General features: G+C 41.4%; 1 protein-coding gene across 1 annotated transcript in view; it reads right to left on the bottom strand.

The window, feature by feature from the left end:
* Nucleotides 1–5,638: 5,638 nt before the first annotated feature.
* The window catches only part of LOC143927142 (uncharacterized), a 565,755-nt gene continuing 543,565 nt past the window's right edge, over nucleotides 5,639–27,828 (bottom strand). Inside the window, exon 3 of the mRNA XM_077451093.1 lies at nucleotides 5,639–5,921. Within this exon, the coding sequence (XP_077307219.1) occupies nucleotides 5,639–5,921 (283 nt within the window). The remainder of the gene's footprint in view (nucleotides 5,922–27,828) is intronic.

Below are 27,828 nucleotides of genomic sequence, written 5' to 3'. Positions count from 1 at the left end.
GCCTATCAGCGTGTCCCGTGGACCCGATGTCCACCGTCACACACTGTTCGTTCTGTACACAGTAAGTAAACAAGGCAGATTGATGTTTTGTCAGTACAGAAGGTGTCGATCCTATGTTTCTGTAAAGCAGGAACAACAATCCATGCCTTCTTCCACTAGTAAAAGCACCTCCCCCACTATACAGAAACACCAGCTAGGCACACAGTTAACCCGTTGATCACCCCTGATGTTAACTCCCTTCTCAGCCAGTGCCATTAGTACAGGGACAGTGCATATTTTTAGCATTGATCACTCTATTTGTGTCACTGGTCCCCAAAAAAGTGTCAAAAGTGTCAGTTAGGTGTCCTATTTGTCTGACGCAATATCTCAGTCCCGCTATAAGTCACTGATCAGCACCAATACTAGTAAAAAAAAAAAAATCCAATAATATATCCCATAAAAAAATGGCCTACTCAGGAAGAGGGGTAAATCTTTCGGAGCTGAAGAAGATACCTAAGATGCCAAGTGGGCAAGGTTTAGTGTTAGAGGAAGGATTAGCATGAGCATCTTCAGGCAACATATTTGTGCTATCTTCAAAAGAGAAAGTAAAAGGTTGTCTGACCCTTTAAATGTATCCTATAAAAATTTCTAAAGTAAATAAATGCATGTAACATTATGTACATGTATTTTTATGTTTGCATATAACAAATATTTTAACTGTACTAATCAAAATCTGGGTTGGAATGTATTGTTTGCATATAATGAGCAGCACATAAACTTTGAGGGTCATTTCATTTTATAGATGCATGGTAATAATTCAATAATAATTTTTCTTACAGGCTTACAGGGATGAAAAAAAAAATATGAGAAAAAAAAATGGTACGTCTCACTATACTGGTTAGCACTATTGCTTGTAAGATATTTTGAATTCACATGTGTAACAAAGGGTATTGCCCACTACCCCAAGAGAATACCGAATTGTAAAGCATTATAGGGATTTTGAACTAATAAGTACACTGTTCTATATTAATCTGATCATTTTTAGACACACGGTGTGAACTCCCTTGGACCAGTCCATGCAATGGAACGCTACTACATTAAAATTATTGTAAATTATTGTAACAACACCATATTATTGTTGGTATATAAGTGGTTATATAGAGTGATGGAAATCATAGGTAAACAGTTAAGCATCCATGGTTTTATTTAATAAGTCAGAAAGCCAACCAAAAAGAAATCATGTATCACTGATTCAGCTACAATTAATTAAAATTAACAATTGCACTTGCACTGCACTTTCCATATGACTGGAGCATTAATTAAGCTCTCTTTCTTTTTAAAAACAAAATTAAACAGAAAGTGTTTTGTGCAAAAATGGAAGATGCAACTAAATAACAGCTTTTAGTAATTTAGTAAAAAGAGGCCAATGATAGCTAACTTGAATAGTTACTCTAGATAACTTTTTTTGCACCGCACTGCTCTGGCCATTATTTATAATAAATATAATTTGTAGGGCTATAGCGTGCCTAGAAATTATTTCCGATCATACTAGTTTAAAATCCCAAAGGATGTATAGTGGATTTTTTGTATAATTGTATTTGATTCTTAACTATACCTTCTTAATCATAACAATTGTCAATATATGTCCAGAGCTTCAAAGAGAATAGCCTGTTAAGAGCTATATCTGATCATTGATTCACAAGCTCTTGGTCAAATTGTTCATCGGAGCAGGTGTGACGCCTTGCAGCTCCAAACCTCTTGGGGCCCCTAATTAAAGGCATATTATTTGTGGACTAACAGCAATAAAGATAAATAGGAAAAACTGCTGTAAGTAACAATATATGACTAAAGGTGTCTAGAGATATTAGAGAATGATTTCTCAATTACAGTTAGCTCAAGTAATGTTCACATGTCTGTAGGCCATCCTTGACCACAGCAGGCATTCCCTACTCATGTCTTCTAGGGAAAAGAGTTGACTGGCTGGTTCGGATTTGTCCCAGCCAAATGCTATTGTGTTCTGCCAAAAGAGGTCAAGGATGTCTAGAGAGCACTGTAAGCCCTTGTACACACGGTCGGAGATTCCGACGGAATGTGTCCTATCGGACTGTTTTGTCGGATAATCCGACTGTGTGTGGTCTCCATCGGACTGTTTCCATCGGAGTATCCGACGGACCAGGTTTTCCAACTTGTCCGTAAAATTTTCAGACAAAATGCTCCGATCGGACATACTCCGATCATGTGTAGCCTACTCCGACGGACAAAGTGCCACGCATGCTCAGATCAAATTCTTAGACCAAAGCTATTGGCTACTAGCCTGAACGTAGTCCCATTGTAACGAAATAACGTCATCACGTTATGTACAATTGGATTTTCCAACAACTTTGTCCGACCATGTGTATGCAACAGTTTCGGACAAAATCCGTCGGACAAAATCCAATGGATTTGGTTGTCAGAATGTCCGACCGTGTGTACAAGGGCTAACACCTTTCTCAGTAGACACAATCATGGACATTGTTCCAATGTGAAAGTGCAGATTTTTGCTGTAACAATTTGCTGGAAAGAGCTGGGGCAATAATATAACATATGGACATTTCACATATTTTGTGAATGTCCTGGGACATTTCACATTTTTTTTAATAATCAGGAGACCACAGCACACGTCGTCTTAGGTCCCAGGTGTGAAAAAAACAGGACTTGTGCTCATGCAAAACCTTGATCTAATTTTATGGCGGCTGAATGAGGTCTTGATAACTGCTTGCCCTCAAAATTAGGACTTTAAAAAACATTTCCAGTAACACTTTGAGTTCAATCTGGCTAATCTAAGCTCATTAGTAATACAATGCTATAGAAGCATCGTCCATAATGTATCTAATTATCTCTTGGAAAATAAAAATGTATTTGCGTTTTAGATAATGTTTGTAGTTACAGCGTAACTTTAAAGTCATTATTAAAAAGATGATAAGAACTGAAAAAGAACTATACTAAAGAAAAGAAATAGATGACCATAATGTTGTAGAGATTGCAGGAACTCATATCAACCAGTAATAGCTCTACTTACTACTGTCAGATCAGTGAAAGATACATTCTGATTGGTTTTCTCTGGGTAACTGCACTTTGCTTAATCTAATAAAACCAATAGAGGGATTTCATAGCATATCCATTCAGTCCTGTAAAGCATGCACATTTGTATTAGCCGAGGCAATAATAAATAATTGATATAAACATTTGCATCAATTTATGTGGCATTTTCCATATTTACTTCTAGCAGAGAAATAACATTAAACTTCACCTTGAACTGTATGCCTGTAGAAACCAGTTCTACTGCTTTTACACGATAGGGCTTTAGTTCTAATGCAGATACATAGACTTGACAGGTCTGGCTAACCCACTACCATAGAAGTTTAGCATTTAAAAATGTTTTCAGGGACACTTTTCTGTCAAGTAGGACAAGCTGGCTAAACTGAAGGACCGTCCAACAAATCGCTTTGCTGTCCATGGTGCTGAAACCTAGACTACCACCCCATCTGAGCACTGTTCACGCATTAGTTCATGGTTCTGAAAGTGGACAGGCTCTCCTGGGATGGGGTTAGCTGTAATGCAGGGTTCACCCTAGTTGACCTATTCACCCAGTCAAATGTATTGCTGAATGCAGCAAGAAACCATCTGCCATGCAGACTGCTAACATCATTGGTTGCTAAGACTCTAGTGACCACACCGCATCGTTAGTTGTTAAGATCTAGATGGCCACCGGAATCCTAGCAACCACTATCCTGCTGCCTTTCAGCTTGCAGCCATCCAAAGTGATGTCATTGACCAAATATTCCATAGGGAATATTCATATAGGGGGTGGATAACACAGACCCCCCCACCCCACCCACATCCACCGGGCCAGGGATGTAGGGAAGAGGCCCTTGTCCCCATAAACCAGGGTTAAGGTGCTTTGCCAGGGGGGACCCTACTTATCTTAATGGCATGTAGTCTAGTATAGTTCTGAGTGGGGGGGTGCTTGCTCACTGCCCCCCCCCCTTCCTGGCCAGCCAGGCTGCATGCTGGGATAAGGATTTGGTATTCATACACTGTATTTTTTCTTGGTTTTCTTTTTTGTGTGAGGTTCCCCTTTATAATCCAGACCAAATCTCCATCGAGGATTAGGGCCTGGTATTAAGTTTGGGGGTCCTCATGAAGTTTCTTACATGAAAAACCAAACCCACATGAAAACATCATTTAGTGGCAAATGTTTTTCTTTTCTACAATGTTTTCTTCCAATCATGTCATCGAGTGATATAGATCCATGTCAATCATGATGAATGACACCCACCCATCCTACATTTACACCCCTGATGACTGCTTTCTGCCAATGACAGCTGTCACTGAATGTAACTAAAGGGACTGGTTATGCCAGGTGATGTTATTGACTAAATATGGACATGGCAATATTTGATCAGGGATGTCATGACCCCCCCCCCCCCCCCATTTCCTAGTCAGCCAGCTGCATGCTTGAATAAACGGTCTGGTATGGATTTTTAGGGGAAACCCCATGCTGTTCTATGTGGGGTTCACCCTTACAATCTATAGAAGACCTTCACTTGGGATAAGGATATGGTATTGAATGGAATCTTTGGGTGCTTTGTTTACAAACAAAACAAAGTGGCTGGGAAATATTAATTAGCACCACTTCACAAGCCAGTTTCTGCGTTCCCCAAGTATGTTATTTAAAGAAATTACATATTTTTTATGTTATCCTTTAAACCTTATTAGCCGCTCCCTGCCAAAATGTATTGAAAAATCTTTTTTTATTCCCCATGGCAGTGTCCTTTTGACATTCCCTTTTCTATTAGCCTTGAAAATTGAAAGAATTGATTTTTAAGACTTCAATGGGGTTCACATTAAACTTTGCAAATTGCAAATTTTTTAACATGTTTATTGAACCTGTCCCCAAATTGAACCCTAGCAGATTTGCTCATCTCTGCTGGTAGCTGTCCAAACATCGAATCCCCATAATAGGAACCTTTGCACGCACAGCAAATCTAACTAATGTTTCCTTTTCATTTTACACCTGTTGGCAAGCATGATTTAATCTGAAAAGAGGGAGATTTGTCATCGTTGCTGTAAAGAAATCATGGTGTAGCCGTTGAGAAGGGGGATCTGTCAGCATCAGTCTTTTAATAATTAATCATTGCGATAGGAAGAAGGGGGGCTGTGAAGAGACTGAGCCCACCGCCTCTGTGCTAAAGATATTGTACACAGAGCAGGTGAACTTCTACTCCACAGCGCTAACAGAAGGGCAGGGAGGGGGTAGCTGACTTTCTCAATTCATTTTCAGGACAGGGAGTCCTACCAACTCCCAACTGTTCAACATGACAATGTACTAAGCCTTTTCCTCATATACAATACAATCATCATCATCATTAATCCTAGACCAACAGTCATCAAAAGCAAACAGGATCAACACAATTTATGGGGCTTGACCATGTCGTTCCACTGTGTCTGTACACAATTCAATGTTCTTACCTTAGACGTTCCAGCTGATGACCTAAAGATGCTGCCATTATCTGCAGCAGCATTTTTTTTTTTACCGGGGCTTTAACCCCTACCTTTCCAGGAGCTGTGGATTCCACCATAAACCAGGTTTTTTTTTTTTTTTTTTCACGTTGCATTTTTAAAAAAAAGGATATGGCCAGTCGATGAGCTTCTTAGCATATTTCCTGACAATATTGTCTTCTCCAAAGATGAACAGCGACCTGTTCACGGTGAAGCAGTTCTGCCGGACTGGGATGGGATTGTATAAAGCCATGGTCCTCGCTCTTTGGGCTTTAGATTGCTTGAAGGCTGCTTGGGTCCCCACTGGTGCAGCCGGAGACCCTTGCAGAGTCTTACTCCTCTCCGATCCTCCATCCCCGGACCCCAATCTGCCAGCCACCGCCTCTCCAAAACGAGCCATCCTGGAAGTTAAAAGAAAGAAAGGAGATCAGAGGTAATCCAAAAGGTGGGGGGGGGGCAGATGAAGGGTATCAAACAGCTTTTAGTAATAGCATACTCACTCAGTATAGAAGATGAGTGTATATGAATATCCCCCAGCCTTAAAACGTCAATAAATCCAAACAAATCCTATGTGTATTACAGCTACAAGGAGAAATATGGATCAGCTAGTAGTAGCCAAGCCACCTGATTAATTCATTGGCACTCTGCAGCCCGAATGAACATCACATAGTGGATCAGCACTGCGCACACATGAAGATCTGTTCATGATTATTGAGTTGGGAAGCAACAAGATCCTATTCACATAAAGACATGTCCGAAAGCCCAAGGGGGGCAGGCAACGCTATGAAAACGTCTCACATCGCATGTAGCTGCCAATCAATAGGGAAAAGAAAAAGGGAATACCGTGCCCAGTTCTCTTCTTCTAGCCCCCAATAAAGAAGAAGAAAAAAAAATTAATTAGCATGGCATTCAAAGAAGGAGTGTAGGCAGGTAGCACTGCAGCACAGCGATCTGTTGCCAAGGCTGTGAACTTCCTGATAATAAAGCTTTGTGTTGGCGAGCCACATGCAGGAGTGCAAGGGGATGACTACACACCGAACGGATACAAGCAAAACAAATGATCAAAAGAGAAGGAAAGAGGCTCTACATATCAAGAGCCTTGGCAGCATTGGGCGGGGAAAAGCAGACATAATTAAATCACTTTCAAATGGGCATTGTAACCAGAGAAGCCATGGAACAAATTGGGATTAAAGGCATAAAACAATCAGCACCATGCCCTGTACCTTAAGCACTGGGGTACAGCAAGTATAAGAGTGGCACACCAAAATATCCTACATACATGGTGGAGCTGGTGTCTGGTTCCTCCTCCGTATGGATCTGTGTTGCAGCCAGAATTAACATGTAAATGCCCTACTGCCAAAACGCAGCTCTGTTTCACACACAGACACACACACTAAATTACTTCTTCCTGGAGACAGCACAGCGCAGCCCTACAGCCCCCACCCCCTTCCCTTTCATCTCTTTTAACTGAAGGTGCTTCTTGCAGATTATAATGTTGCCTTGTATCCAACACAGCTACTGGCTTGTCTCTCCTTTATTCTCCTTTTTTTTTAAGTGTTACCTCCTCCAGTGTTTCCTTATGACTTCATCTACCCTTCATGAAGCCAGCTTACAAATCAGTTTGCGTTAATAAATGCAAGTCATTAAGAGATAAGACATGTTTTGACACAAAAAGGAAATACATTCCAGAATGGATTGCAAACAAGTTGATGAGAAAGCTTCCCAGGTGTTAAACGCTAAAAAGTTTTTTTTTATTATTTAATTTACATTTTTTATATTTTTTTTTTATTTTAGGCATACAGAGAGATCAACAATTTTGAAAAAAAAAAAAAAGTTTTACTTTTTGCTATAATAAATATCCCAAAAAAATAACTAAAAAAACACGTTTCTTCCTCAGTTTAGGCCACTATGTATTCTTTTACATATTTTTGGAAAAAAAAAATTATATTACAATATATTATAATAAATATTACAAAAAATAATTAAAAAAACAAGTTTCTTATTCAGTTTAGGCTACTATGTATTCTTCTACATATTTTTGGTAAAAAAAAAATCCCAATAAGCGTATATTATTGATTGGTTTGCGCAAAAGTTATAGCATCTATATTCCAGAATGGATTGTAAACAAGTTGATGAGAAAACTTCCAAGGTGTTAAACACTAAAAAGGTTTTTTTTGTGTTTATTTAATTACATTTTTTTATATATATTTTTTTATTTTAGGCATACAGAGACAATTTAGAAAATTTTTTTTTTACTTTTTGCTATAATAAATATCCTAAAAAAATAACTAAAAAAAACAAGTTTCTTCCTCAGTTTAGGACACTTTCTATTCTTCTACATATTTTTGGTAAAAAAAATCCCAATAAGCGTATATTATTGATTGGTTGTGCAAAAGATATAGCATCTACATTCCAGAATGGATTGCAAACAAGTTGATGAGAAAGCTTCCCAGGTGCTAAACGCTATAAAGTTGTTTTTTTTTATTTTTTTTATTTCAATTATATATATATATATATATATATATATATATATATATATATATATATATATATATATATTATTTTTTATTTTTTTATTTTAGGCATACAGAGAGAGCGAATGTAAATGGTGCAGTTTCAAAAAGGTCTGGTGCATTTTTGGGTCCCTTCAGGTGCGATTTCAGGTAAATATTCACACCTGAATCGCACCTGGACCAGTGAATAGAAATGCATCAGACTGCCGCACTGAAACCGAGGCCGCATTTGTGTGAACCCAGCCTAAGATCCCTTTAACACTGGGGCGCATTTCAGGTGTTTTAGCACTAAAAATAGTGCCTGAAAAGCACCTCACAAGCCACCCCAGTGTGAAAGTCAGAGTACATCCACACTGGGAGGAAAAAAGTCCAGAAAGCAGCATCTTTGGGGGGCGGTGGAGGAGCGGTGTATACACAGCAAGGCTGACACCGCTCCTCTACCACGGCTGCCCATTGAAATGAATGGGCAGCACTGTCAAAGCACCCGAAAAGCGATTTGCAGCACTGCCATTGGCTACGAGTTTTGACCGCTGTGTACCGGCTGGTCCCCGTGTGAGAACACAATAGTTCAGCAGAGGGAGATCTCTCATCACATAGTCAGTACAGCAAGTTCCTCAGTTTTTTTTTTTGCCAGCCCGCTGGGTAGGGTGAAAAAAACTATAACGTGTACCAGGCTTTAGACTAGCTGATTCAGATGGATTTGACTAACAAATACTTTACAAGTAGTTAAAGCACACAGTTTCTTTCCTTTGGGGATAAAGGTTTTACATAAATGAATAAAAGCTGATCATTGTAAGCATCCCTTTCAGTGTTAACAGTTTGTCTCAACCCTCTATCACTTTGTCTGGACAGCTTGTTAAAGGAAGTTGAAATATAACAGACTTACTGACTGGATCAGTAGGTTTACTAAAGTAAAAAAACAGAAACCAAAAAAAAAAAAGAAAACGAATGCAGCCACCACATCTAAGATCTGTTTGGCTGCAATATATAGAATTTCTGTTTTTGGGGTTAGATACACTTTAGGGTGAAACTGAACTCAGAAAGTGAAGTAATATGGGGCATCTGTGTTAATTGTGCCCAAACATTACAAAAATATACCTTCTACATACCTCCCAACTTTCTGAAATGATAAAGAGGGGCATCTTTTAGCACACTTTATATAGGCAAAGGGCACATCCGCGCCACAGCCCAATTATATGAACCGCAAACATCTAATATGCAGAAAATTGTTGTCTAAACCACAAAAATGCATTTTTTTACCTCTATTTGTCCTTTATATTTGCTTTTCAAAGTAACACATGCAGTAATATAGAGGATGGATAAAACGCTTAGTACAGCATAATACTTTTGGTAGTAAAATAGTACATTTTGTATAGAGATGTACACATCAGATCAATAAAATGGAATAATGAGGGACAGAAGGATTTAGTCTTATAGAGGGACAGTCCCTCCAAATAAAGAGCTATGCCTTTTGTCTTAAGCCTAGTACACATGGGCCAAATGTCAGATGAAGATTGGACGGCTGGCTTCTATTGAAGGGGCATGACCGAAAAAGGTCTGCCACCCAGCGCCCATTGGGTGAATGCCAATGGCTGAGAGCGTTGACTGGTGTTTTCCGGCGGGGGGGGGGGGGGGGGGCGTCCCCTTGCCTGAACCCAATAGAACAGCAGAGGAGATCGCTGTACTAACATCGGATTGTTAGTACAGCAACTCTGCCCTAAGCTGTCAGTTTTTATTTTTCATTCTGCCCATTGGGTTGAACGAAAATAAAACTAGTAGTGTGTACTATGCTTTACATTTCTCCTAAAACCCCGCAGTGCACTTCCTGATTCGTGATAAGCAATCTGTTTGGGTTGGATTTAGAGCGGGTTCGACAAACGCAGTCGGCAAAAAATTTGCAAATTGTAGAGTTTATTGCAAATCCCATTGAAGCCAATGGGAGAGGAATCTTTTAATCAAGTATCCCTATTTTCAGGGATAATAGGCAAGGAATTGTCAAACAAAGGGCATGGGGAGCTGGGCACTGTCAGGGTGGGCATGTACCAATGCAAAAAAAAGTAAGATTCATGTTTGGCAGGCAGCAGCTTTATAATAAAGCTTAAAGTGAATCATTAAAAATGCACAATTCCTTTAAAGCTGATTTTTTTTTTCTTTTTTTTAATAGCAAAAGAGACGCTACTTACCAGCAGTGAGGTGTGTCCCACCTGATGGTGGCCCCTACTTACAGTAGAAACCCTCAGTGGTAGCAGAGTAGATGCCCCCCTGTAGCAGACTGTGACAGGCATGTCAAAAGTGCCGTCTATGCTCACCCTTTCCAACCCTGTTCTCCATTCATAGTGACAGGTTCCCACAATGCAAAGCGTTCCATGATTGGAGCAGGGCTGGTGCAAAGATTTTTGACACCCTAGGCGAAACCTAATTTTGCCACCCCCATTGGCTCCACCCCTGACTCCACCCCTTTTCCCTGCCCTGCAGAGCATGCAGACGTGGAGGAAAATCAGCAGCCGGGTGCCCCAAGGCAGCAGTGCGCCCTAGGCGGCTGCCTAGTTTGTCTAATGGTAGCACCAGCCCTGGATTGGAGGACTGGTGGATGCATGTACTGCCTCCTGCAATAAAGGAGTGCTTTGCAATGTGGGAACCTATAGTATAGTGCTATGACTGGACTATCAGGGAGTGGAAAGGGTGGGCAGCACTTTTCCCCACATGCCTGGCACAGACACAACCATTGATATTAACCCCCACAGCACCAGAGTATCACCGGGGGGGCGAGGGTTAAGGATTTCAACTGTAAACTGCAGACACCAGCACTTATTCCCTAGTAAGTAGTGTTCCTTGTGCTGGTTACATTTTTTTTTTTTTTCACTAAACTTCAGCTTTAATTCTTTTGCTGTGTTTTTTTTCTACATGTTAAATCATACCTCCCAACATTTTGACATGGGAATGAGGGACACCTACTAACAAACGTATGTAGGAATAGGACACGCCCCCTGCCACACCCCCTTAAAGGAGAATTAACCAAAAAAAAAAAGGTTACTTAAATCCACAAGGGATATTTTTTACCACTACTATTCCTTTATATTGGCTATTAAAATATACAAACACAGCAATTTAGAATTTGGATGAAAGGTTTAGCACTGGGAAACACTTTTTGAAAGATAAAAAGTATATTTTATATACAACTATATGGATCAGAGCAAAATGAGGGACAATGAGGGGGAATGAGGCACAGAGGGACATTGCTCCAAATCAGGGACAGTCGGGAGCTATGGTTAAATAAATAATTTTAGGCTAGAGAATTACAGTATGTAAACTCCCCAACCATTATATATTTTCTGAAAGCAAACACCCTAGAAATGGGGTCTCAAACTGGTGGCCCTCCAGCTGTTGCATAACTACAAGTCCCACCATGCCTCTGCCTGCGGGAGTCATGCTTGTAACTGTCAGCCTTGCAATGCCTCATGGGACTTGTAGTTTCACAAGAGCTGGAGGGCGGCCAGTTCAAGACCCCTGCCCTAGAGAATAAAATATTGGTAGTTCCAGTTTATGTCACGTGATATTAGCTCAACAGTTTATGAAATGCTAAATTTTGGTAACAAAATATACTAAATTTTATTTTAAGGCACATAAACACAATAGTAAAACCTTGGATTGTGGGCATAATTTATTCCAGAAACAAGCTTCTAATCCAAAGCACTTGTATATAAAATCGAATTTCCCCATAATAAATAATGGAAACTGAAATGATTCGCTCCACAACCATTTAGTTTATAGTCCATTTAAAATGTAATGTGGTTGTGTAACCATAAAATGTCCATCCACAAATGGAGGCCTCCACAAGAGGATTAGAAGCAAAATCCATCAGGAGCTACAGAGTATAAAAGAGAAGAGAGGCGCCTCTAAGTGTAGCAATATGGTTACATTTAATGAATGTACAACATTTAGCAACTCACATGGTTGATGATTAAAAGAGGCACATTTAAATATAAAGGCATTGGGTTAAAGCTGTACACATAGAGCGTCTTCCGCACTGCCGGCTCTCACTGCTGGCAGTCTGTGATGGTGACCGGGAAGACTACCCTGCAGTAGAGAGATCTGAAATCGAGGCTTGAACTGCTTGTGGAGTACAGAGTGGAAGGGATGACGTCAATTGCGGTGAGGAGGATGGTCTATGTGGACAGCTTTACCCCGGGTGCCTGCGTACTTAGATGTGCCTGTTTTAAGCATTAACCATGTGAGTTGCTAAATGTTGTACCTTCTTTAAATGTAAAAATATTACTACACTTAGAGGTGCCTCTCTTCTCTTTTATACTTAGTTGTGACATGACACTACTTGTATATCAATGCATCACTTGTACATCAAGTCACCGTTTATTAAAACATTTTGCTTGTCTTGCAAAACACTCTCAAACCAAGTTACTCTCAAACCAAGGTTTTACTGTATTTAACTTCTTGGTAAAAAATATAATATGAGGTTGTGCCAAGTGAACAGATACAACATGTCATACCTGCACCCATGCAAAGATGGCAAAACTTCAGTACCTTATATTTTATATAGGTAGGGTCGTCTTTAAGGTAGGGCAAAGGGGGAAGCTGACCTGGGCCCCACCGTTGTTGTGGGGCCCAAAACAGCTTGCCAACTATCCCAGTTTAAATTCCCTTGTCCTTTGAAGTTTTAGTCCTGTGCTGAGTCCCGGTATCTCAGTGTGAAGTTCTGTTTCTAATGCTGCCCATGCTCTGCCTTATTGTCATGTACAGATGACTCACCTGCAGACACTGTGTTTATATGTAAATAACCAGCATGATGTTATGACGTCACGCCCGGCCTCTGCGTTCAAAAAAACGGCACCGCCTCGGCTGGGAAGCTGTAATTGTTTTTTTATTTTTTTATTTCAGGCTTCCCAGCCTAGTGGTGAGATGTGGGGTCTTATTGACCCCACATCTCAATGTAAAGAGGTCCTGTCATGTTATATTCCTATTACAAGGGATGTTTACATTCCTTGTAATAGGAATAAAAGTGATCAATTTTTTTTTTATGTAAAAATAAAAATTATTATGTAAAATTAACAATATATTTTTTTTTTAAGTGCCCCTGTCCCCGTGTGCTTGCACGCAGGTGCGAAAGCATACGTAAGTCCTGCCAACATATGAAAACGGTGTTCAAAGCACACATGTGAGGTGTCGCCACGATCGGTAGAGCGAGAGCAATAATTCTAGTCCTAGACCTCCTCTGTAACTCAAAACACGTAACCAGTAAAAAAAATTAAAGCGTCGCCTATGAAGATTTTTAAGTACTGAAGTTTGCAAAAAAAATGCTTTTGAAAAAATACTGCGCAAATACCATGCAAGATAAAATGTTGCAATGACCACCATTTTCTAGGGTGTCTGCTAAAAAAACATATCTAATGTTTGGGGGTTCTATGTAAATGATGATTTTTACATGTATGAGCGAAGTGTCAGAATTGGCCTGGATGCGAAGTGGTTAAACCTGCCTGTAAAGTGGCACTTCTGTAGGATATATTACAACAAATGTGACATACATAGGCTACAAAGAAAAAAATATCATTTAAATTGTCAGCTGTTAAATGACATTTCCCTGACATCTTTTTTCTATTGTAGACGGAATGGGGAACTCCTCAAATCAAACAAAAGGCATGGGGAGATGGGTGCTGCTCTGTAAAACGTGTACCAAAAAAAAAAAAATCAAAATACCATTTGCCAACAGATGTTCTTTTAATAAGGCTTAGAGGGTACAAGCTGTGCAATGTACACAAGAGGGACATTTACAAAGAAACAAAATGTACACAATGCTAAAACGATATTTCCAAGCCACTTTTTTTTTTTCTATTTGTATAGCAAGCAGCTGGAGATTCCCTTTATTTTTTACCAGACCCTTGTTGTGGATGAGGGTCTACTATGGATTGTAAGGGAGGACCCATGAAAAACAAAAGTATTCAGTCCCACCCCAACTTTTATACCAGACCCTTCAGGTACTATTGTGCCGTTCTCTGGTGCCCACCCTGTGGCCTGAGGTATTATGTGGTCATTTAGCAGGTGATGTGCGGCCCTCAGACCTCAGTAGTCTGTAGTGCAACAACAAGAAAAAAACCAAGGGCTATCAGACTGTACAGACCAGAAAAGAGCATACATAAAATTCAAACAAATACATATTTTATTTGGAATATCACAATGTTTAAAAAGACAAAAAACATGGTGTCTTACCAATTTTCTGTTTTAAAAAAAACAATGAATAGGTGGAAATACATTACATGGAGTTACATTACAAGAAAAGACAAGAGTACTATTGTAATCAATCCTCGTGTTCCAACATGTTTCACCAACTAGTGCTTTATCAGGGCCTAAGAGGACCATATAGTACTCACCTCAATGCAATACCATGCACACGCCTCTATGCAATGAATGCCATATAATAGTGGATGTTCCTATCCATGTTTTGATGCTGCTGTTCCCTGGGGGATACCTGTTAGACATGTGCAGTACATTTGGTTCTGATTTGAAATTCTGACAAATTTTCGTTTTTTGGAAATTCGGATATATTCGAATTTCCAAATTACAACAGTACCGAATTTCAACTAATCCGAAATAACAAAGAAATTTTTTTAACAGAATTCAAATTCGAATCGATGCACAAAAGCAGCTGCCTCATACTTGCCAACTATCCTGGTTTAAATTCCCTCGTCCCTTGAAGTTTTAGTCCTGTGATGTGTCCCAATATCTCAGTGTGAAGTGCTGCTACTAATGCTGCCCAGCTCTGCCCTATTGTTGCATACAGATTACTCACCTGCAGACCCCGTGTTTACATGTCAATTACTGGCATTCGTATGTAAATAGTGGCAGCCATCGGCATTGATATGTATTCATGCCCCTCCTGAGGCCATATCCAAAGTAATCTCTAGCAACCAATCAACAAGCAGAAACCATGTGCTGTAACCACTAGCAACAAATCAGTGAGCTGTAATGTGTGCTGTAACCTCTAGCAACAAGTCAGTGAGCGGTAATGATACACTGTAACCACTGGCAACCAATCGCAATAGCTGCCTGATCTGATTCAGTAAACTGATTTTGAGTCTAGCTGCTATTTATTGTATGTCTCAGAGCAGGTGGAGAGCGAAAATGCATGGGGGGGGGGGGGTTTGCCCAGGGTCCAATTAATATTAAAGACGGCCCTGACAAGAGCACAGACAGAATTGCAGGGAACTTTGAAAATTTCTACATTGGTCATTGCATAGGATGGGGAACAGTGATGTATAACAGCCTGAAATAAAACAGAAACCACTTTTTAAATTCATGCTGCAAATGGTGTATGATGCTACACTGGTGTGATTTATTAGAACCAGCAAGGCGTCCAGAACTGGGCAATAGCAGCTTCTAGAATTGGATGGCAGTCTTAGCTGTGACAGGCAACAGCTGCAACCAATCCCTTTAATTTGGACACTGACACCGAGTTGCTATAAGCATGGTGCTTAGTGAACTCCTGCTGGTTCAAGTACTTGATGGCAGCCTGTCAAACTCTGGGAGCGGCTGACAACTGCTGTGGCTGGATGGGGTTGGGCAGTGCACTCAATGGTACAATGTTTTAGGGCAGTATGCATCCAATGACAAATGCCTAGAATGCAGACTATTTACGTTCTGGACATCCATCCCTGGGCACGGTCCTAAACATGCATACTCCTAGGTTAAGGTGACCAGATTTTTAAAATGAAATCCGGGGACATTTTTACATTTTTTTTATATTGGCAAATGGTCAACTATTTTATACGCATATTTTCCTCAAATTATATATGCAGTCAGAAGTGTAGCGTGGGTTGTCAGCGCCCGGGACAAGGCAAGAAATGTGCACCCCCACCAGACTTTTAGCACTCCCTGAATCCCTTCCACTAGTACAGTAAAACAGACCAACTTGATTCCTACACTGAACTACCTGCCCACTGAACTAACCTACCTGATTTCCTACCCTGAGCACTACACGGACCTACCTGACCACTACACTGACCTACCTTATCCCTACATTGGCCTACCTGTTTCCTACACTGACCACTACACTAACCTACCTGATTCCTACACTGATTTACCCGATTCCTATACTGACTACTACACTGATCTACCTGAGTTCTACACTGACCGCTACACTGACCTACCTGATTCCTGCACTACTTACACCCCCCTACATGAACAGCATAGATTGGTTGATTTTGCTCACCTCTCCATGGCCTCCATGATAATCTATCAGAGCAGGGCTCTCCCCAGCACCAGGTACTGTTCCCAACACCCAGCTGCTCCTCTGTATCCCCTGCCAAGAGCTTCTCCAATAGCCGCCGTATGCTCTGCACTGCCCCTCCCCTCGGCTGTTCTCAAACACACGGACCACCCTCACCAGAGGGATCGTGGGGGACAGGCTAGACTACAGGAGTCCCTGGGCAGGGGGGCAACACAGAACACTTGGGGGGGCACAGTAATGATTGTGCGCCCCCCCAAATGTTTCACCCAGGGTGAGAGTAACAGATGCCCCCCCTCCATATCACTGCAATCCGGGGCCAAACCAGGGACAGACTGGCTCCGGAGGACAGTGTCCTCAATCTGGGGAAACCGGGTATGTCTGGTCACCCTATCCTAGGTGCACACCAACCAACCTTTTTCCAGTTGCAGCAGCTGTCAGCACCTCATAGGGTTTGACAATGCCCGTGTGCCCTCTGCTTGCATTGAAATGCCAGAGTCCCATGCAGCAGGCTAACAGAATCATAGATAGTATGATAGGAGGGGATAGGAGGGGTTCTAATTCTTCCCCACATTATCATAAAACTAAAAACCAAGTTTTGACTTGTAGACATGTGGTAGCCTGCTAGCAGGGGAGTGTTGCTACCACTCTGTCAGGCTAGCAGAGCAGGGAGCGATACATTGACCTAAGATTGCTTAGCTACTTCCTAGTTTTTGCATGGTGGTAAACAACAATCATTAGTGTGCTGCTTACTAATGGAGCTAGGGAAGCTAGTATATTCTTTACCATGATCTTCAGGCACCATCTTGGGAAGCCTGTGTTTACTTGGACACAGAGATCTCTCAAGATTTCCGCACCCTTCTTAGATGCAGGAAGGTTATATATAGTCCCGCTTGTGACATTAAATGGGCCTGAAGTGTAGGAAGCAGAGGTAGGGACCCATAAGAACCCAAAAGAAGGGACAGCTTTCTATTGAGGAGAGATAGCTCAGGCTTCAGACAGGTGATCTCTAAGCCCCTGTACACACGGTCGGAGATTTCCACAACCAAATCTGTCGGATTTTGCCTGACGGATTTTGTCCGTCGGATCTTGTCCGAAACTGTTGCATACACACGGTCGGACAAAGTTGGCGAAAAATCCGATCTTTCAGAACGTGATGATGTAATTTCGTTACGATGGGACTACATTCAGGCTAGTAGCCAATAGCTTTGATGTAGGAATTTGATCTGAGCATGCGTCGCACTTGGTCCGATCAAAATTCTCTGCACATGATCGGAGTATGTCCGATCGGCCCATTTGGTCGGGAAATATTTCCAACATGTTGGAAAATTGGGTCTGACGGATATTCCGATGGAATCAGTCCGATGCATACCACACACAGTCGGATTATCCGACGACACAGTCTGATAGGACACATTCCGACGGATTCTCCGACCGTGTGTACAAGGGCTTAGGGGACAGCGGTGAGAAGAACAAGGTTTAAGATTTAATAGCCAGTGTGGCTATGGAATTTGCAGTTTATCCTCCATCCAGTAGGTGGTGCTGGGCCACTCTACAGCTGAAGCAGAGGCTCAGAGTAAAAGTGTCCCTTTATAGAATCTCTAGGTGTATCAGAGGGAGCAGCTGTCTAATTGGACGCTGAAACCTTTGGTGACCATTGGCAGCATTCTTGAGTGAGGCAACCCTTTTTTAAATAAAGATCCCCAGGTAATTTTGACACACCTGGAATAAGTGTATAGATGAGGGACAGAAAAAACACTTGTTTCAGAAAGTAATAGCGCAGGGAGAGGTTCTTATATGAGGTAGGATAGTTCAGGAACATTACTGCTGCTCGGTTAACATTCCAGTTTCTGGCACAGCTTCTGGGAGACCGACAGAGGACAGAGGTGCCGCTATTTTATAATACAGTCCACCACCCCTCTAGCAGAAGCCATCCTGCTAAAAAAATGAAGTTCAATAGCTCTTCTGCTGGAACTTTGTGTGTTGGAATTGTGTATACACGATCGGAATTTCCAACAACGGATTTTGTTGTCGGAAAATTGGTGAATCAGATCTCAAATATTGTGCAACGGAAATTCCGATGGAAACTGTCCGATGGAGCCTACACGCGGTCAGAATTTCCGACAACAAGCTCCGATCTCGCATTTTACATCGGAAAGTCTGACCGTGTGTACATGGCATAAGTGTGCAAACAAAGCAGGACCCGAGGATTGCTAACTGGGAGTTTTTCAATAATTCCGCATACACACAACTGGAGTTTTCGACGGACTAGATCCGACGGAATGAATCCGTTGGAAATTGCGATCGTGTATGGGCTCCAGCGGACTTTTTTTCCCCCAAAAGTCAGATGGAGCTAGAAATAAAACATGTTTCAAATCTTTTCGATGGACTCGAGTCTGGTTAAAAAATCAGTTCGTCTGTATGCTAGTCCGACAGACGAAGACTGACGCTAGGGCAGCTATTGGCTCCTGGCTATGAACTTCCTTATTCTAGTCTGGTCGTACATCATCACGGTCGAATCCATCAGACTTTGGTGTGCTTGTGTGTGGCCAAGTCCGTTCATTTGGAAAGTCCGTCGGGAAGACCATCGGACCTAGTCAGATGAAAAGTCCGGTCATGTGTACGCAACATAAGACTTCCATGGGTGTGCAAATAGCCTACAGGTATGACAACCACTGAAAATGGTACAACAAGCAATTTTAAAAAAAGGGTGTCAGGAGGCCGCATTTGCACCTCCTGAATGCCTGTAGGCTGCTGCTATACTGCCCTCTAATGCCGCTTATACACAATTGGAATTTTGGTCAAATTAAGCTCGAATGGTTTTTCTGACGGATTCTGTTCAAACTGTTATGCATACACACGGTCACATAAAAGTTCTCTGAACTTTCGACCGTCAAGAACGCAGTGACGTACAACACTACGACGAGCCGAGAAAATGAAGTTCAATGCTTCCGAGCATGCGTCAAATTGTTTCCGAGCATGCGTAAGAATTTTGCGTGTTGGAATTTGTACATCAACATGGGGACAAGGTGCTTTGGGGTGGGGGGGGCCGCAGGGCATGTGGCCTGGTATGGTTCAGGAGGGGAGGGCTGCTCGCTCGTCCCCACCCCCTTTCCTTACCGGCCGGGCTGCGTGCTGAGATAAGGGTCTGGTATGGACTTTGTGGGACCCCCATGCCGTTTCTCGGCATAGGGGTTACCCTTAAAACCCATACCAGGCGACGGGGCTTGCAAGGTGTTAATCTCGCCGATGGAGGCAGCGACATTGACTTCCTTCTGTAGTCCCGTCGTACCTGAAGTCACGTTCAAAATTATTGGACTTTAGTCCGTGTGTGGGCAAGTCTGTTCATTTGGAAAGTCCGGCGGACCTCCGCTGGAAAGTCCGGTGGATTGTCGCGGGACTAAGTCCGCCAGATAGTCCGATCATGTGTACGGGGCATAACTGTGTTTATTGCAGGGGGACTCAACTTTTATTCCAGTGACAGAGTAAATTTCAGGCAAAACTCCAGCCAATCAGCTAAAAACCTCGACCCGATATACATTTATATTTACTGTATTATCATCCAGATTTGTAATTATTTACAGTCTATCTTGTTATTTACACCCATTTTCCACACTGCACAGACATATACTATTCCCATTAAAGGTATATTGCAAGCAAAATGAACAGAGTGCATTTAAATTCACTCAGGGGACATCGCCTTCCTGCTAAGTGGCTCTGCGTCTCTTCCTGGCATTCATCTTCTGCATCTGGCGTCCCCTCTAGCTAATTAATAATTTCCAGGATCCTCATCTTCTGAATGGTCCTAAATCTAAGCCTATAAAAATGCATGCCAATGTCTTCCCTGGTTCTGTTCAATGATCACACTCTGTCTGAGTCTAGGGCATCCTTGTCCATATTAACTGAGCATGAGAAAAAGGTTGCCTGGCTCAGAATCATGTGTCAAGAACCTGCAGTTCTAGCAAAAATTTCTGTGAGAAATCTTCTAAATCATAACTTTATATAAAAAAAATAAAAAAATAAAATAAAAAAAAGCATGTATTTATCTACTTATTTTCATCCTGCTCCAGATTGGTCACGTGATTTACTGTGTCAGCTACCTGCTGCAGGGAAGAAAAGAACACTAAACAATGTCTGGGAATTCAGACACTCATAAGTTCCTATGTCCCAGCCATTGTTGAGTGCGTCCTCCTCTCCCCTGCAGCTGCCGCTGGCTGACACAGAGAGACCAGAGACCAGATCATGTGACCAGACCAGAGTGGGCTGAGAATAAGTAAGTATAGTTTCCTTTTTCTTTTTTTCACACAGGTTAATCATTATAGTAGGATTAGGGAAGGGACATTTTTAAGACTAATTAGGTTTAGACTGGAATTCTGCTTAATGTTAAAGGGATTGTAAAGGTTTGTGTTTTTTTTTTTCAATTTAATGCATCCTATGCATTAAGGTGAAAAAACACCTGTCAGTCATCGGCCCCCTAGCCCCCCTTCCCCCCGTTTTACTTACCTGAGCCCCTTCATTCAGTCAGCAGGGACATGCTTTCTCTCTCCACGGGCTCCCGGCTCTTGATTTGATAGATTGATAGCAGCGCAGCCATTGGCTCCCACTGCTGTCAATCAAATCCAATGAGGCGGCGCTGGGGGCGGGGTTGAGTCCGGCGTTCTGTGTCTATAGACGCAAATGCTAGAATCGAGAGCATGCCCGCAAGGTAACCAACTGCTCGTTGACCCCATCAGGGAAGCGCTTCTCAGAGGGGGTTATCAGATGTGGGGAGGAGCTGCGAGAGCCGCCGGGGGGACCACAGAATAGGATGTTTGGGGCCACTGTGTGCAAAACAAGCTGCACAGTGGAGGTAAGTATGATATGTTTGTTATTTAAAGTGCCTTTACAGTCACTTTAAAACACTATGAGGTTTTCTGAACTTCGGTCAGCTGGCTTAGAGTGGCAAATAATGGAAATATTAGGGTCTTTGTTTTGTGCCAGCCCCATCTTTATAAAAGCGGGGACACAGACCAGCCATGCTGTCATTATACTGGAAGCTGTTTCAAGGAAAGGATGGGGGAATCTGTCAAACTGCATAGGGAAAGATTCAGGGTGATTTCAAAAAACATTTTAACCGGTTTGCGACCAGCGCACACTGATGTACGTCGGCAGAATGGCACAGGCAGGCATATTGGCGTACAGGTACGTCCAATCTTTAATGCCGCCCTGCCCGGCGGTGCGCTCGCGTGCTGGTCGGGGCCCCCGTGAGTCCAGTCGCGGGTCCCGCGGACTCGATCGCTGTGGGCATACCCGCGATCTTCTCACGGGGTGGCTGAACAAGGAAATGCCATTGTAAGCAGAATTTCCCCGTTCTGCCTAGCAACTAGTGACGCTGATCTCTGCTCCATGTGATTGGAAAAAAAAATGCCATAAAACTATCCCCTATTTTGTAAACGCTATAACTTTTGCGAAAACCAATCAATAATCGCTTATTGCAATTTTTTTACCAAACATATGTAGAAGAATACTTATCGGTCTATACTGAGGGAAAAAAAAATTTTTTTTTATATATTTTTGGGGGATATTTATTATAACAAAAAGTAAATAATAATGCGTTTTTTTCAAAATTGTCACTCTATTTTTGCTTATAGCGCAAAAAATAAAAACTGCAGGGGTGATCAAATACCACCAAAAGAAAGCTCTATTTGTGGGAAAAAAAGGACGTCAATTTTGTTTGGGAGCCACGTCACACGACCGAGCAATTGTCAGTTAAAGCGACGCAGTGTCGAATCGCAAAAAGTGGTCTGGTCTTTGACCAGCAAAATTGTCTGGGCTGAAGTGGTTAATTTATTTGAAGATGCTAGCTTTTAGGACAATCTTCACCCTTTCAGCATTTTTGTTTGTTATTATTATTTTGGGTATATATATATATATATATATATATATATATATATATATATATATATATATATATATATATATATATATGTCCTTTTTAGCATGCTTTTACATTCAAAGCTATTTATTTTTGTTTTTTTCTGCAAGGCTTTCTCAAAAAAAGTGTGAGGCTTTTGTTTCAGAGGTTCAGTATTTTGGGGTATTTTTTAATTTTGGGTATATATATATATATATATATATATATATATATATATATATATATATATATATATATATATATATATATATATATATATACATATATATACTTAATATATTTAAGATAAAAAGTTTTTTTTTCATGTTTATTTTGGGGATGTATTCGGTTTTATTGTATGTTGATAGACCTTTTTATTTTAGGTCAAACTACTTTTCTACTCTTTTTTTTTGCTTCCCTTTAAAAAAAGGATGCTGGTGGACCACTGTCCCTAAAGGAAAGTATGATCTGGTATGATTTCTAATCTTATAATCTCTAACATACAGGAAAACTCCTTGGGTACCTACAGCTATAAAAAAAAAAAAAATAGATATACATACTGTATATTTTTCCATTGGTTCTTTTCTTATGTTTGACTTTTTTAACACCTGATAACGTTGTTACACTTTTTTTTATGCAATAGATTTTAGAACTCCCAACTTTTACTTCTATGCGCTGATATTGTTTTACATTGCTATGTTTTTAGCCCTAATGATGGGGCAGCTGTGAGCCCTGAAATACAACTGCTTTACCTTCTGAACTTTTACCATGATCAATACATTTATATTGTACTACAGTAAAACCTTGGATTGCAAGCATAATTCGTGCCAGAAACATGCTTGTAAACCCAAGCACTTGTATATCAAAGTGAATTTCCCCATAAGAAATAATGAGAACTCAAATGATTCCTTCCACAACCAATTATTCATAGGTCCTTCAGTTTATAGTCAATATAAAAAGATTATAGCAATGTGACCAGGTTGTGTAACCATAAAATTCCCATCCACAAATTGAAGCCTCCACAAGGGGTTTAAAAGCAAAATCCAGTAGGAGCTCCAGAGTATAAAAGAGAAGCGAGGCGCCTCTAAGTTTAGCAATATGGTTACATTTAATGAAGGTACATTTAGCAATTCACATGGTTGATGATTAAAAGAGGAACATCTAAGTATGCAGGCACCCGGGGTAAAGCTGTCCACATAGACCGTCCTCCGCACCGCCGGCTCTCACCGATGTCAGTCTGAAATTGTGACCGGGAAGGCTATCCTGCAGTAGTGAGATCAGAAATCAGATCTCTTTACCTGCCTACTTAGATGTGCCTCTTTTAATCATCAACCATGTGAGTTGCTCAATGTTGTATCTTTGTTAAATGTAACCGTATTGTTACACTTAAAGGCGCCCCATCTTCTCTTTTATACTCGGTTGTGACATGACGCTACTTGTGTATCAAGACATCGCTTATATATCAAGTCAAAATTTATTTAAAATGTTGCTTGTCTTGCAAAACGCTCTCAAAACTAAGGTTTTACTGTACTTATATACTTGTGTCACTCTCATCCTTTCTTGTTAAAAAAGGGGGGTTCCCCCATCACACTGATAAAATAAAAGTTACACCAATTAGACTTATTGTCCCTGATTAAGACCCCTTTAACACTGGGGCAGTGCGGTAAAGTGGCGTTAGTTTAGCGGCACTTTACAGCCGTTATAGCAGCGATTTTCGGCCGCTAGTGGGGCGCTTTTAACTCTCGCCAGAGGCTGAGGAAAGGGTTAATAGCGGCCATTTTGCAGCACTTTGGCAGCGCTGCCCATTCATTTCAATGGGCAGGGGCGGTGCGGGAGCAGTGTATACACCACTCCACCCCAAAGATGCTGCTTGCATGACTTTTTTTCCTGTCCTGCAAGTGCACCGCCTCAGTGTGAAAGCACTCGGGCTTTCACACTGGGGTGACTTGAGATGAGCTTTTCAGGCACTTTACAGGCACTATTTTTAGCACTAAAAATGGCTGAAAAGTGCCCAGTGTGAAAGGGGTCTAAAACTGTTCTACTCCTGGAAAAAATGTATACTGCTGAATGGATAACTGTACTCTTTTACACTAGTAACTTTTGGTCAAAAGATATTTAAAATTGTCCTGCTGCTGCTATTTATGGTACTTGTATTAAAGATAAATGTCACCCAATTCACTTAGGCCCCAATTCACTTAACCACCCCCACACTGGGGTGGTTAAGGTGCCGGTGGTAAAACTGAGCTCTTTTCAGCGCCGCTTTACAGTCGTTTTAGTGGCGGTATTCGGCCGCTAGTGAGGTGATTTTTCCCCCCTGCTAGCGGCCGAGAAATGGTTAAAACCACCGCAAAGCGCTGCTCCAGCGGCTTTGCCGGTGCTTTGCCGGCAGTATAGCCACGTTGCCCCATTAATTTCAATGGGCAGGAGCAGTGAAGGAGCAGTATACACACCACTCCTTCACCACTCCAAAGATGCTGCTAGCAGGACTTTTTTTTTACAGTCCTGCCAGCGCACCGCTCCACACTGGACTGTGAGAAGAGGCTCTTTCAGGGAGCTTTGCAGGTGCTATTTTTAGCGCTGTAGTGCCTGCAAAGTGCCCCAGTGTGAAAAGGGTCTTAGATATGTGAAAATTCGCCTTGCCAACTGAAAATTAACTTAACCTAGTGAATGAAGTGATGTCATGCTGATGTTAATCATTTAATTAAAATTAAGTTCCACCCAAAAGTGGAACTTCCGCTTTAAGTACTCCTAGCCCCCTGACGTGCCACGATTGGCATGTCTTTTTTGGGGGGGGGGGGGGCTGGGTACTTGGTTTGAAGTGGGATTTTCTGTCCCACTTCCTCCTTCCTCCTTTCCGACCGCCTAGGTGATTCCAAGGCGGCCCCTCCCTCCCAGCAATTTTCTGGGACACGTGACAGGTCCCAGAACATTGCCTGGCCATTTATGGAGAGCAGTGTGGCTCACGCATGAGCAGTGTGCACCCGACTGTGAAGCCGTAAACTGTCACAGCCGGGCGCCCACACTCACAATGTCAGCGCCATGAAGAGGAGGGGGAGAGAACAAAGGCTTCGGGCGGCCGCATAGCTGGACAGGTGAGTGGCTGTTTATTAAAAGACAGCAGCTATACTTTTTGTAGCTGCTGATTTTTAATAAACTCAAAAACCAGTGGAACTCCGCTTTAAGTACAACCGAAAATCCTGTTTTTTTTAAATGTATTTTAGTTGTACATGAGTGGGTATTGTTTGCAAAGAGAATTTTCAGTAAGCTTCACCCCATTTATCAGGATAAGTAAAAATTCATTATACAAACTGAAAATTGACTTTGAAAGTGAACATGCTCTACTCTTTTAGTAAATCACCCCTCTGTTTGCTTTAGGAGCCTTATAGGTCTGCATTCACACCTGCGCAGAGATAAGCAGAGCATATTCCTGGTGACTTTGAAGAGTTCTTTTGGGCGTTTTCCAAGCGTGTTTACGCATGTGTCAAGCTGCAGGCATTTATTTCCTCCTGGGCTAGGCAAGCAGAGGAAAGCAGTTCTATATGAGAAAAGGAATCCTTCAACTGTAAAAGCACTTGCATTATAACTTCACAGGCACTCTAATTGAGGTCTATGGGGCCAAAAACACCTGAATACACTAAAACAAAGCTCATGCACTTTTTTGAGTATAGGACATTGAGGGAAGGGCGACTGACTGCAAAAGTGCGAACAGGGGCAGTTACAAAGAGTAGGTTAGCGGATGTTGAGCACAGTCAGGAATAAGCTAACCGAAATAAATGAGCAGAAAAAATAAGTGTGAATGGGGGCATAAAGAAAAAACATGCATGCATTATATTCAAAGGAAAGGAAACAATGTAATTATATAAGACATCCTGTCAGTTCCAAGTAGCAAAACAAAGTTCAGTGCAATACCAGTTACAAAAATAAGTAAAGGATACAAACGATTAAAAAAAATGACCTACATCTGCTACAATTTGCAATTAACTAAGAATAATGTAGGTAAGCGCATTCATCTCCCTTCCCTCTGTAGGAAACATGTCTCAAGAGGCTGTAGGATATCTTAGTTTAGCTGACAAGTAGAGATTGAGAACCCCAAGCTGTAATCTTCTAGAAGCTGAAGTGGAGCAGTACTTCTGATAAATACTGCTTTAAAAAAATATCAAAAAACTCTGCTTAAACTGGACTATATTGGCATCGCATGAGACGAGAGCAGATTTAATAAAAAATATATTTACATCATTTAAAATTCTAAAAATTGTAAAGTACATTTTATTATAGAAGCATCAAAGAACATGGCCGAATATGATACAAATGGTCAACTAACACCTCCTAGCATACTTATTGGACACAGCAATAAGTTTGAGGTATATAAGTTGTTCAATTCTCCAAGGGTCAAAGCGTTTCGCTAATTGCATAGCTTCTTCAAGACCCGTTAATTAAATATCAAATTAGCAGCACCTGGAGAGACATCAAAGGCATCGAATATCTGTGAGGTGGGCACAGGGGCGAAGCTCCTTCTTAAGCAAACTAACTGGCATATAGGTCAAGATGAGCCCAAACAGCCTCTTTATAGAGTGGTTTATGCTGTAGAACCGGTAATCTTCCTTGGGTGTATATGGCTGTTGTATTAGCATTCAACCATCAGGAGGAACTATATGCCAAATGTCTTTCACTAATCTCCATGAATGCATAAGGGTATATAACCTAGAAATAGCCCTCTGAAAAGACTAATCCCCATGGAAGTGTCAGTCACTTTACGATGAATAAAGATTCTCTGCGTGTGTACTCCCGCGAGATACCGGCATATGATGCCACCACCTGGGTTATACCCCTATATGCCCTTATGTTGAAGTTCCGGCCCCCTGAAGAAGCTGGGGAGAAGATGTCACGAGAAACCTCCCAGGGCATCTATCCACTTGAGCTGAGGTAAGTATTCCTGACTTTAGTTCCACTTTAATAATGACAGTGTTGTCTGAAATTGCCCACGGGAAGGATTTTTTTCCCCTGCTGGAGAAAATTGGAGAATGCTTTGATGGGTTTTTTTGCATTTCCCTGGATCAAATGTGGGTGTAGGATTGTGTTTGTGTACATGGGATTGTATGTTTTTTTTGTGTCCCCTTTTATTGGTTGAAATAGAAGGACTTGTGTCTTTGTCAACCAAACTATTACTACACTAGATACCTGCTTAAAAACTCTTAACTGGAGTTTGCCTTTTTGTTATTAGTCAAGTCTATTTAAATCTGCTAGTACAGCTGATACTACCCTCTCGCAAGATTGACAATGCTGCTGACCAAAAGTGTCTCCCCCGCCCCCAGAGTGGAGATACTCTAAGCCCTTGTACACATGGTCGGACATTCCGACAACAAAATCCGTTGGATTTTGTCTGACGGATTTTGTCCGAAACTGGTGTTGCATACACACGGTCAGACAAAGTTGTCAGAAGATCTGATCGTTTGGAACGTGATGACGTTATTTAGTTACGACAGGACTACGTTCAGGCTAGTAGCCAATAGCTTTGGTCTAGGAAGTGTTGCTGGCTAAATCACCGTGTGAAAAATATAGCGGAAAAAACCTAATGCAGCTACTACATATAAGGACAGCTACGTTGCAATATATTACATTTTTGTTTTTGTACTTTAAATGTTAAATTTTTTTTTTTTTTTTTTGTACAG

This window comes from Lithobates pipiens, unplaced genomic scaffold, assembly GCF_037356315.1.
Source record: "Lithobates pipiens isolate NorthernLeopardFrog02 unplaced genomic scaffold, aLitPip1_a1.2 Scaffold_23, whole genome shotgun sequence".
Lineage (NCBI taxonomy): Eukaryota > Metazoa > Chordata > Amphibia > Anura > Ranidae > Lithobates > Lithobates pipiens.
Note: the sequence above shows the minus strand (reverse complement) of the source record. Positions and strands in the feature narration are given on the sequence as shown.